Source organism: Camelus ferus, chromosome 32 (genome assembly GCF_009834535.1).
Source record: "Camelus ferus isolate YT-003-E chromosome 32, BCGSAC_Cfer_1.0, whole genome shotgun sequence".
Taxonomy (NCBI): Eukaryota; Metazoa; Chordata; class Mammalia; order Artiodactyla; family Camelidae; genus Camelus; species Camelus ferus.
In genome coordinates, this window is record NC_045727.1 from 1,598,069 (window position 1) to 1,610,440 (window position 12,372).

General features: G+C 39.2%; 1 protein-coding gene across 5 annotated transcripts in view; it reads left to right on the top strand.

Annotated features, from left to right (window-relative positions):
• SBNO1 (strawberry notch homolog 1) overlaps positions 1–12,372 on the top strand; it is a 49,650-nt gene continuing 37,278 nt past the window's right edge. Inside the window, exons 1-5 of one of the 5 annotated variants that reach the window (XM_032472191.1) lie at positions 2–251; positions 2,422–2,538; positions 7,308–7,439; positions 7,938–8,042; positions 9,323–9,635. In XM_032472191.1, coding sequence (XP_032328082.1) covers positions 7,308–7,439; positions 7,938–8,042; positions 9,323–9,635 — 550 coding nt within the window. In that variant the 5' untranslated portion in view covers positions 2–251; positions 2,422–2,538. Of the gene's footprint in view, positions 252–2,421; positions 2,539–7,307; positions 7,440–7,937; positions 8,043–9,322; positions 9,636–12,372 lie in introns of all 5 variants that reach the window. The other 4 variants (XM_032472193.1, XM_032472194.1, XM_032472190.1 and 1 more) reach the window with 4 other exon arrangements.

Sequence of the window (12,372 nt, forward strand, 5' to 3'; positions counted from 1 at the left end):
GCTGCGGAGCTGGGTGGGGGAGGGAGGAAGTCACGTGGGGCGCGCGGCGCCTCATCCGTCGCCCCACCTCCTCCCCGCCCGGCGGGGCGGGGGGGCTGGGGGGGAGGGGCGTTAAGATGGCGGCGGGGAGGTAGGCAGAGCCGGACGCCGCTGCTGCCGCCGCCACCGCCGCCTCCGCTCCAGTCGCCTCTGGTTCTTCAAGCTCTCGCCGCCCGGGAGAAGCTGTTCCGGCGTCGGATCCCGCGGGGAAAGTAAGTCTTCCCCTTACCCCTTTTCTGCTTCCACACTCCCTCTCCCGGACAGCCTCCCACTCCCACCCTCCTCAGGGGGCCGTGTGGGGCCGGGTTGGGGGGGGCCGCCACCTCACTCCGGCTTGGGGCCTCCCTCGCCCCTCGTCGCACCCTCAGCTGCACGCCCCAGGGCCCACGAGGGCACGGTCCCCGGCGGCGGCCCCGCCGTGCTAGCTTCCTTCGCCCGTCAGCGCCGGGCCCTGCGGTCGCCGCGCGTGGGGCTCTCGGGGCCCGGGGGCCCCGCTGTCCCGGGCCGGAGGCACCCTGTTTGGGCGGGGAGGCAGGGTCTGCAGCCGCTGGCTCCGGCTCCGCTTGGGTCGCCCCCCTTGATTCCCCCACTCGACTCGGGGGCTGCGAGGTCCCGGACCCGCAGGAAAGTGAGCTCCGCAATTCTTCAGAAGTCCTCTTGCAGGAGGATTGCTCCGGTTTGGGGCGAGTGCGGGAGGCGACAGGGTCTCCCCAGATCTGGACCCCGCACCTGCAGTTTGCTGATTACCTCGCTCTCGGGGCGATGGGGACAGTACGTGGGACACGTGGGGACACCTTCACGCTTCACCCGATGATTAGGTTAAATTTGCCTCAAGCTCGCTTGCTCGCCTCCTGGACCTTAAGTAAGCATCTATGTGGAGGGGAAAGGCGGTTGGGGATTTGCTTACTTTGAGAGTGCTTGGCGTAACGAGCATCTAAAGTTCCCCAAACCAGTGTATGCTGGTGGTTTCCCAGAAGTGGTTTGGGGGTCGGTTTAACCCCTGAGGAGATTTGGATGTTCCTGAACCCTTGTGATTGTTTCTTTCCTGACCCTGGTATCCAGCTCCTCCCCTTTCCACCCCGGCTTTGTGTTTCTGTTTGGTTAATGTTTGCGGACCACTAACTTGATCCTCGCACAGAGAAGCTCTTTTTATGTGCGTGCTCCGTTTACTGTGGGAGGCTTTTGTTTTGGGGAGTCGCTGGTTGAGAAACGTGGGAAAAGAACGGGCGAGAAGATGAGAGTCAAATGAAGCAACGTTTTTATCCATTGAATTGCGCAGCCAATTGTAACCGCACCCGGAAGTTTGTACTGAACACGTGTTGGTGAGAGAAGGTTAAAACCTGGGTCCCCTTTGACCTTTGAAAGTTGATTATTAGCAGTTTATGTTGAGTTAAATGTTTCGTATTCTCCGGGAAACCGGAATTAGAGACGGAATAGGGCTCCCAGAGAGTCGGCCAGGAGGGTCCAGAAAGCTGTCAAACGCCGAGTTGCTCTAGCGCGATTAGTCTCAGCAGTTGCAGACACTTAAACCAGCTAACAGTGCAGAAGAACTCCATTTTTTCCCAGTTATTTACGGCAGTCGAAACTGATTTTCGTAAGCAGTGGGAAAGCCTTCACCACACAAAAGATAGTTTGTGCAGAGTTTCTAGGGTACAGTGCAGAATTTGCTGCTGATGCCTTGAGTGGGACATTAATTTTGCAAGCCAGGGAACATTTTATTTTCATGTTTAAAGAAGTTGTTTCCAAAGTTTACCTTACGAGAGAAGATACCTTTACTTTTTTCTCTGGCTTCTGCTTTTTATCTCCCAGTCTAACTTTATTCCTAATCTAATTTTATTCCATGCAATGAACTTCAGGATTTTAAGTAAATTTTACTTTGGTTGCTGGGTGAGTGTTCAGAAGGGAGGCTTAGGGAGTGGTTTATAGTTTGTTCATAATTTATCTTTTCATTCATACATTCATTCATTCATTCGTTGAATGTGTCTGTGGATTGGACAGTTTCACGTGTTTTAAGGGCTTTGCTGAGATTACTATTTAAATACGTGCAGTATGGAGATGATTTCCATGCTTTTAAAAGTCTTTTTTCGCTTCAAAGACTTTAGGTACAGATACATTTTGGCGTTCCTTAGTCTTTAAATTGAGCTTTGATTTGAGACTTGCTGCCTGGGAAGGAAGACAACACTCAGGTCTGAAGTCTTGTCTTACCCTGTTCGCCTGACTTTTCATTAGGCTCTGTGGGTGCCTGCACTTTGCCTGCCTAAAACTGATGTAAAGATACATTTTGAGAGGAATTGTTTTCCATTAAGTAGCCAGTTAATAGCCAAAATGATGCAATCCTTAACTGTTTTCCAGTTATATTTGCTTGTCTATACTAACTGACAGATCCACTTTGAAGTGATTGAACTTACTAAGTATTAAGGACAACCGTGGGATACCACTGACATTTTCTGCAGATGGAGAGGATAGGCTCTTGAAGAGCAGGAACTGTTTTTTATAAAGGTATTGTACAACATCTGTCAAATTAACTGCTTATTTGCTTCTTTAGAGACAGTATATAGCACAGAACAATGGTTTTTCAAGCCTTTTCCCCTCCTTGCATTCTACAGTAAGAAATATGTTTTATATTGTGACCTAGTACATAAGCACACACAGAACTGAGTTTCTTGAAATGTTTATCCTCTCTACATGTGCTGCACTAAAGCTATTCTTATTTAAAATATTAGAATAGTTACATTTGAAATATTTAAAAATACTGGTCATGATGCACTTGAATTATTTGACAACCCACTGTGCTGTGACCTGCAGTTTGAAAAATACTGGTATGGGTTTTAAGAATAGAGTCTTGGATGGGTGTGATGTCAGACTTCCTGGGTTTGTAATTCTTTTTGAAGCCTGCTTTGTTATCTCATTACAGTTCATCTCTCTAAACCTCAGTTTCTTATCTATGACAAGGGGATAACAGGTAACTTTTACTCATGGGTTGTCTTAAGAGTTAAAAAAGAAAAAAATCCAACCATGTAGTAAATGTCAGGAAGACTGGCCCTCTGACTAGACATCTGAATTTGATGTCATCAGGGAGGTAGTTTCATTCCCCCCGTTCTTTCTTGTGCTTCTTTTTCAAAGCATTTTTGAAGCTTGTGTATAATTTGCACATTTCTTTGTGAATTCATTCTTTCTGTAGGTTTTGCAGTGAGAGGGAGGGGAATAGTACTTTACTGAGCAATTGCTCCTTTGAGAAGCAAGTGTTTAAAAATACAGGTTATATATCCTTTTAAGAAAATCTTTAGCGAACTTCTTTATACCTGTCTTCTCTTCCTCCTCATGTTTTTAAGGAACAAGTGCACACAGTAGACAGTAAATACTTGTTGATGGATTTATCAGCCAAATTCTAAGTGGATCGTTATCGTTCAGATTTTTAAACTGAATGTTTACATTCCGTCATCACATCCAGACTAAATAAAAGCAAAGTTGAAGCTGGGTCAGAAATTAGAGATGCTTAATACTGTTAAGTAACGAGGAAAACTCCTTTTCACGCAGATACTTCTTGCATGATATTTATGTACGCATTTAAAGATGTCTACGAGTTTCCTCAAGACACGCTAACTGATTAACTGGACAAACTGGATATATGACACTTTTGGGTAAAAGGGAGCTAGTATTTTATAGAACTAATATGGATGTTATTTATTGTATAAATTGCCAACAAGTAAAGTTTATGCTCTGGAAAATAAAGTTTTGCATCAGCAGTTTGAAAGAAAACATTTTTTGGATGTGATACTAATACTGATCAAAATGATAGTTAATAGCTAGTAGCTAATATTTATTCCAAATAGTATAAAATTTACTCAGTCCAACAAGCCTATAAGGTAGATTCTATTTTTATTTCCACGTGAAGATGAGGAAAGTGGCAGTAGTTATTCCCTGACTGGACCACACTACTAGCGGGCGATGTGGCCAATACTTGAAACCACGCATCCTGCTTGACTTCGCAGTCTCCTCAGCCTCAGTGTTGTGCCGCCATCACCGCGGGCACACCCCTTGTATCTGCCCGGAGCTGTAAGGATCTGCTCTGCGCTCAACAAGGGGAACCTTGTCCTTGTTGATAGGTTTCAGTGTTGGTGTTCTCAGCAGGAAATGTATCCTTCCATTCTTCTGGTTGGCTATTGTTTCTCAGGGTTCTCTTGCCAAAGATGGCTCTAAGTTTCTACTACTTGTCCTTGTTCCTTATTTGTCATTGATGCTTTCATAGGTGTATTTTTTTGAAATAGGTGATTTTTTTTCCAAATGTATTTAAGATAAAAATGGAACATTTTTTGTTGTCCGTTGTTTGAGATAGAATCACTCTGTGGTTAGTAACTTTCGTTAGATTGCTACATGTTGAATGTCACCTGAGGTCTGTGAAATCTTTGTAGACACACTGTAGAACAGTTCTTTTTGCACCTAACAGTATTTATGTTTACATTGTATTTAGTGGGTTCAAAATGAAATTTGTAAAAAAAAAAAAAAAAAAAGAAGAAGAAGAAGAAAGAAAGAAAAAAGTTGTTTTCCTTCTCAGGAATAAATCTTAGTTATTTGTAAAATGAGAAGATTGGATTATATAACCTTTTAAGGGCTCTCAGCTTGAGCACTGATATTCTATGAGTCTGTAATAGTTTCAGAATAGGAATATGATTAAATATTAAGAGTTTTGCTTAATGGAGTTAGAGGATGGCATTGATGTTCCCTCTCTAGCCCCTTTCCTCCTTCTCATTGCAAAAAAGTGCAGGTAGAGAATTTGTGCCCAATTGGCTTGAGAGAAAGGATCCCTAGATTTTGTTTGTATATGAGAAATATATAAAATTAAAAGCCCTTTTATTAATAGTGTGTCAAAAGACAGTGTCTTTTATAGACATTGACATTGCTAGTTGACTTCTCAGATCAGAGGGTCTCAAATTGTGATTCCTACAAATGACTTTTGAGTTGGTCACTGATAATGTTATTTATAACTATTGTCATTTGTATGAACACCAACAAGTTTTTCCCTCAAATTCCTTCTCTGATGATGTTTTTGTACTTTAAATGCTAATTATTTAGAAAATGTATTTCAGAAAGCTCTCATGAATTCAGTAACACTTTTCAGTGTTTGTGTTGTTGTTGTTAATTAATGATGTCTCTGTACTTTTGAGTCTAATTAGACAAGGCTTGGTGTGCATCTGATGGATTAATGGATTCCTTGGCCTCCAAGGTTTCTGTGGCCTATAGTTTAGGATTGGTTTAAAACAATGTACTTTTTCCCCAAATATAAACAGACCATTATTTCCAATATTTATTAAAGAAAGACGACGTTTTGAAAGTCTAAGGAATTGTTAATCTAGGTCAAAATTAGCAATAACAAGTGGGCCAAGACCCCATAATCCCACAGGTCATTGGTCCTAATGAATTATTTTAAAGATTGAAAATGTTTTTAAAGTGCTGCTTTAGCTCTCATGGTATGTATTTGAGCTTTGTCCTAAGATAGTAATTTATAAAGTGTGGTCGACTATGTCTATAGTAGAAAAATGGATCGACTTTATATTAAATCCATGTTGGGACAATGCTCCCATTTGTCTCCTCTGCTGTCTGGTTCCTTCATACTGTCTCCATCTTGCTGTTTAATACTAATACTCCCCCTTCCAATTTTAATCTCAGACTGGCATTTATTCCAAGGTTAAATATTGAAACTCTGTAGATTACCAACATTGACTTCTTAATCTGCTCATTGGAAAGAGAATGGGTGGGCTTTGGGAGTTTGAACAGTCTACACCTGGGTGTGACCTTGGGCAGTAATATAAGCTTTTTAAGCCTGAGTTTCATCTCTAGAATTATAGTACCTATCTTGCTCAGGGTTGTTGTGGACTAGTGATGTACATAAAGAACGTAAACACTGTGCCAGGCTTGTGAACGATACGTAGTCATTGTCAGTTTCCTTCCCTTCCTCCTGCCTGCTCAAAATGTTTTCTTCCTTAGACTTATTTTAATTTCTCTGAAAATTTTTTGGGAAATATCCTTTGGACTATCTGTCCTTCCTCCCTTCCTTTAAACAGCAGGTCTGCCCTTAGTTTCATTTTAGGATGTCTGTGGTTTCCACCTTAAACTCATTGATGTTTCCATTAGAACATCTTTCTAAATGATGCACAAGCTAATGTGACATAGACCTATCTGGTAGAGGATTTCTCTATTAAATATCTTGCTTTCAGCTAAAATAGTAGTTCTTAATGTATTGGAAGTTGTGGTCACAGTATTCTTGGCTAACACCTTTCTTTTTGTATGACATAATTTAACAGTGACACTTAATTCTATTACACAGTGTGAGAACAAATGGACTAGCTGAAAATTAATGTATTATTTATATAAAATGAAATTAGTTCTCTGAGGAAAAAAGTGGTCAAATTTCGTATGTTTGTATATATAAATTGGTTATTGTAGATAATGAGAAAAGTTAAAATTGAGAAAGCTATGTTATTTTGAGCTTTTATTTAAACTTAGTCTTATGAATTCTCCTTGGAATGCATTCTCCCTTATTCTCTCTATAGACGTCTTGCTATTAAAGCACATCATTTTCCTGGTCTGCTGTAGCAGTTTCCTGAGATGTCTCCCTGCTTTGATCTTATGCTACCCATTCTCAGTTTCCTTCCACACTGCTGTAGAGTAACTTAGTTCTAAGTCACAAATCTGACTACGTCATGAAATCCTCTATCTGAAAACCCTTAAATGACCCCTGTTATTTACAGGATTAAATGTACTCTCTAGCATGGTGCTCAGGGCTTTGGGCGATGACTTCCTCATCTCTTGCCATCACCTACTTGAACCTCATACTTCTGTATGAGCTTCCATACACATGTTGAATTACTCTAGACATCTTTCTTAGCATGCCAGTATCATTCACGCCCCCATGAGTTTGAATGCGCTGTCTAGAAGATCCTTGTCCACCTAATTTCTTCCTTGAGACTCAGTTCCATTGTCATCTTTGTAACCTTTCTCCCCTAGCAAATTCAGCATTTCCTTCTCTGTTCTCACAGCATTTCGTAGACATACATTCCTACTGTGACTTATATACTCCTTTGTCCATCTTAATATGAAGTTATGGGGATTAGAGATTATTTCTCTTTCATTCTTTTTCGCCTGATACGTAGATTCTTCATAAATATTGAATGAGTGAATCTGGTCGAAAATGTTGATTTATATTTAGAAGAGAGTTAATTGTCATTTTTAAGTTTTTTTCTGTTGATATTTAATATTTTGTTCTAAAGATGGTGGAGCCAGGGCAAGATTTACTGCTTGCTGCTTTGAGTGAGAGTGGAATTAGTCCGAATGACCTCTTTGATATTGATGGTGGAGATGCGGGGCTTGCAACTCCAACACCTACCCCTCCAGTACAGCAGGTAAGAGTTCTCCAAAGTCTCTGTAAAAAGTGAGTTTTTTCTTAATTTTAATCTCTAAAAAAAAAATACTGTATGATTAAGCCTTAATTTTAAATACGCACATGAATGTTATTTTTAGGTTGTTAGTCCTCATTCACAATGTGGAAAATATGTGCAATGAAAATCAAGACATTTTCTGCTTTAATATATAAAATAAAAGTAAAAAGTGAATTGTTTAGGTTATTGTGGGAAGATCACTAATCTCAGTAGTTGTCTTTGTAAAAATGTCTTTCTGAAGTTTCACTGTACACATTCTCTGAAAACAACAGTAAGATTCTGGTGCTAGTGTAGTTTAGTGAAGATGTTATGCTTGCACAGGTTGCTGCTTTATACTTGGAATCAGTGATTTTACATTCCATTTGAACGTAAAGCTTGAAATTTTTAAAAATGTTAATAAATACGTCTCTTGTTCGCTGTCGTCATTTTTTATTTCTTTCTCTGATGTTGTTTTCTCTCCAGTCAGTGCCACTTAGTGCATTAGAACTAGGTTTGGAGACTGAAGCAGCAGTTCCTGTTAAACAAGAACCAGAGACGGTACCTACTCCAGCACTATTAAATGTTAGGGTAAGAATTGCTTAGATTTGGCATCACTGCGAAACTAGTTTAGGATTGTAGTAAGACTCTGCCCTTTAACATGAAATAGTTCTATCTCACTAGTTCTGCTTTTTGCTACTTCTTTCCCAATATTCTACTCACCTCCTACTTTGTAAAACATTTCTTTCATTCTTCTGGTAGTTACGCTGATCAAAAGATTAGGACAGAGCAACATTTTTTGAGTTTATTTATTGCAGAGAATACAAAATTGATGAAGTGAAGATGAACTACACATTATCCCACTACACTTTTCATTTTTACTTGTTTATTTTGGGTTTCGTCTATTGATGTATATAATTTTTATGTAATTGTAATTGTGCTTTAAAAGTAGCGTTCCTCTGGCCTTGCTTTAACAATTATTAATTTAAGCCTACTGGTATAAAATTATTGGACAAACTGTTTAAAATTTAATGACTTAGGATAAATTGTTGAGAGCTGTACTTAAAAGTGATAAGTAGTAATCTAGAAGATTCTTATGGGTCGGAGTCATGGAAAAATAACATAATTTGAAGGGTAAAGAAAGTAGAAATAGACTTAAATTTATGAAAAAATCTTAGTTGTACTTTAGTTGCCGTAGTCACAGACATATTGTTATCCTCAAATCTTGACTTGTTTTTCATTCTTGTCCAGCTCCTAACCACACCTCTCTCCCAACTATAAAAAATAAAATGCTTTGTAGCTTTGCCTTAGGCTCAGAGAAAGCATTCACATTGTCACCAATATTTGTAATTTACCTGGCTGGATCATTCATGTGACATAGGAGTTTTAAATTCTGCTTGGTAATTTTATCTTAATAAGTTGAACATTAGTATAGTCTGTATGTTAGCAGATGGAGTATTAGACAGGAATCACAGAGTGTTAGAAATGGAAGATGGTCTTCAGAGAGCCCAGGCCTCCAGAGGTGAAGTGACTTGCCTAAGTTTATCTTGTTAGTTGGGACAGTGCTGGGATTATAAATTATGTTCCTAGTCCTTGTGTTCCCTGGGGTTACTATACATTACAGCTTGCTTAGGATAGTCTCATTTTACGCTTACTGTCCCCAAACTCCTCCTGTGCCTTCTTTTCCTCAAAGTAATGTGTTTTAACTTGATAGTTTATAGCTAATCATTTTCTATTAAAAATGAAATCCCAATGGTTGGGTAAGATTAAGTCAGTTTTAGATTTTTTAATGTCCTACTGAGTTTATGGATATGGGCTGCATTAAAGAAGGAATTTTTCATGGGTGTGATGTGTATGGTTTTCTCTTCTAGCAGCAGCCTCCATCTACGACAACATTTGTGCTGAATCAGATAAATCAGCTTCCGACCTTAGGATCTACAATTGTGATGACTAAAACACCACCTGTAACAACGAATAGGCAAACCATTACTTTAACAAAGTTTATTCAGACTACTGCAAACACACGCCCTTCAGTCTCAGCACCAGCAGTACGAAATGCCATGACCTCGGCGCCGGCGAAAGACCAGGTTCAACTGAAGGACCTACTAAAAACTAATAGTCTGAATGAACTCATGAAACTGAAGCCACCAGCTAATATTGCTCAACCAGTTGCAACAGCAGCTAGTGAGTCTTTTTGTTTTTCAGTAGTGTCAGCTGTCTGCCTTTGTTGAGATATGTCAGTGTGTTTTTAAAGGATTGCTTAGGTCTTAAAAGAACTGGGCATTAAAGAGGTAATATGTACATGACTCTGTACATCTACAGTATTTATACAGTTTAAGGGAAGCAAAAATTTAGAGGTCTTAGCTTTTTTTTTTAAACACCTTTATTGTGGTATGGTTCCTGTACAGTAGCATTAAGCCTTGAAATGAAAGGTGGAGTTACCCAGGGGCTACATTAACATCATGAGATCTCAGTTTTATACTGCCAGTAACCCGTTAACATTTTTCTCAGTCCTTTAAATCAGTGCTTCTCACACTTTATGCCTATGTTCAAAGATCTGGAGATCTTGTTCAAAAACAGAATCATATTTCATAGGTCCGGGGTGGAGCCTAAGATTCTGTATTTCTCATGTGCTTTTTAGAGGTGCTGTTGCTGGTGGTCCTTGGACCATGCTTAAGATAACAGCTTTAAACTGATACTTCGCTACTTTAACTCTGACTTTCACAGTTTTACAATTTAGGCTGTCATTTACTTCATTGCTTGTGGGTAGCGTTTTTAGAAACTTTTCTTTTAAAATATATTAACTTTCATTGTGAAATAAATCACTGTATTTTCTTTGAAGAGTGAGCATTCAGTAGTACTTTTCTTTTTATAATAGTCTTCCTTAGATATAATTCACATACCATAAAATTTACCCTTTTAAAAGGTACAGTTCAGTGGATTTTAGTATATTCACAGAGTTGTGCAACCATTACCACTAGCTAATCCATAATGCTTTAAGTATAGGTTTAGATCTAAAGGGGAAAACTCAACAGTGGATTGATCACTCTTTTTTAGAAATTCATTTATTATTAAAAGATGTAAATTTTACAGTTTTTTTCATCTGGAGTGGCTTTCTTATTGCTCATTTGTTTAACAAATATTTATTGAGTGTCTGCTGTATACCAAACACTGTTCTAAGATTTTGAGACTATGGCCAGGAAGAAAGCTGTTGAAATCTTTGCCCTCATGGAGAATGCATTCTAGTGGAGGAAAATAGACAATAAACAAAACAAATAAGTAAAGTATAGTGTATTAGATGGGGGTAGGCAGGTGGAAGAAAATGGAGAATGGGACAGGAAGAGGTTACATTTTAAGTGGAATGCTTAGAGGAAGCTTTGTATTTAGTGTAGTAAGTTAATTTTTTAGAGTAAAATACAATTTTTTTTTTAACTTTAGCTGTATCAGATTTCAGTAGTGTGGTTTTAGAAACTGAAAATGTGAACTCTTGAGAGATTCTTTCCTGTCTTTTTCTATTGAGCTAAATAATATTTGAGTCCTTGTTACATACCAGTACCAAGTTGGTTACATTTAAAGGTGCTAACTCTGAAGTCATATATGCTGAGCTGGCCACTGTATTATAGTTTTAACAAGGGGAATGGATGTGCATCCCCTATCTTTTTTTTTTTTTAATGTCTTTGGGATTGTTGTATTTTTAGACCAAGGGGATAGAATGAAGGTTCCTGGTGATTTATACTAGTACATACATAGCATCCCATCAGACTCTTGGAATGAGGTGATGGGTATTGAATAGAGAGTTTCTCCTTCTAGACAGCTGCTACATTTTTCTAATTTTGGAAGATAAGTTTTAACGTCTGGTATAGATCAGTATATAATTTTGTAACAGAATTGATTGCTTGAAAGTTTTAATGTGTTTGTATACAGTAGAGGGCATCTCACAGAATGGGCAAGAAGTGTTTGTAGGATGATGCAGAACTTTGTCTCCAGTGACAAATGTAATTAAAAATAGCAAATAACCTAACAGTCTTTCTGTTTGATTCCATATTGTTACATTGTCCTGAACTAACTAGAGCCTGGCAGTCAGATTCCCATTGAGAAATCATTGTAGCTGCCTTAGGACTGATTTCCATTCTTTGCCATGGAGAGCGGGACAACAGCCCTGACCTAGCTGAGGTGCAGGGCAGCATCTGGAATGTCTCCTGGGAGACTTGGAGGTGATCAGCAGTTAGTAGAAGCTGCTTTTCATTAAAGTCTTTGGATTTAATGAGGAGAAAGACTGCTGCTTTTATGTGAGTGGCTTTCTGCACATTCCATCCTCAAATCAACACATGCCTTCATAATTTAAGGAGAGAACTGTGCCATTGTGAGGAAAGAGTTTAGAGAACAAAATAACTCAGGATAGATTTGCAGCTAACCGAGTGATATCTAGTACAGTAACATTTCCACATTCAATATAGTAATTTTTAAAAGACTGCAAGTCAAGGCCATCCTTGTGTGGAAGCTTGAAAAATTGTCAGACTAGACCAGGGCTGAAAAAGAAACACAGTGAATGCAAAAGATAAGCCAACGTTTGTGTAAGAGGGTCACCTTTTTACTGAAAGGGAAGAACATTGCGAAGAGCAAGGTTTGGCATGTTTTCTACCTTTCATCTGTGTGGGTTTTGCCCCTTTTGGACCCCTTAGCCGTTTGAGTTTCTCTTTGGATTCTGATCTCTCAGTTGAGCTCCAGTCCTGTAACTATGAACTGTTTACTGGCTCTCCCACAGTTATGTTAAACAAATTCAGACCCCCAAATAAATGTATTATCTCTGTACTAGCGTACTTTGCCAACACTTTAATCCTAGCCATTTTGTGTTCCCAATGACATACCACCCAAATAATGTCCTTTCTTTTGGTAGAATAGATAAGGTGCTAATCAGTCT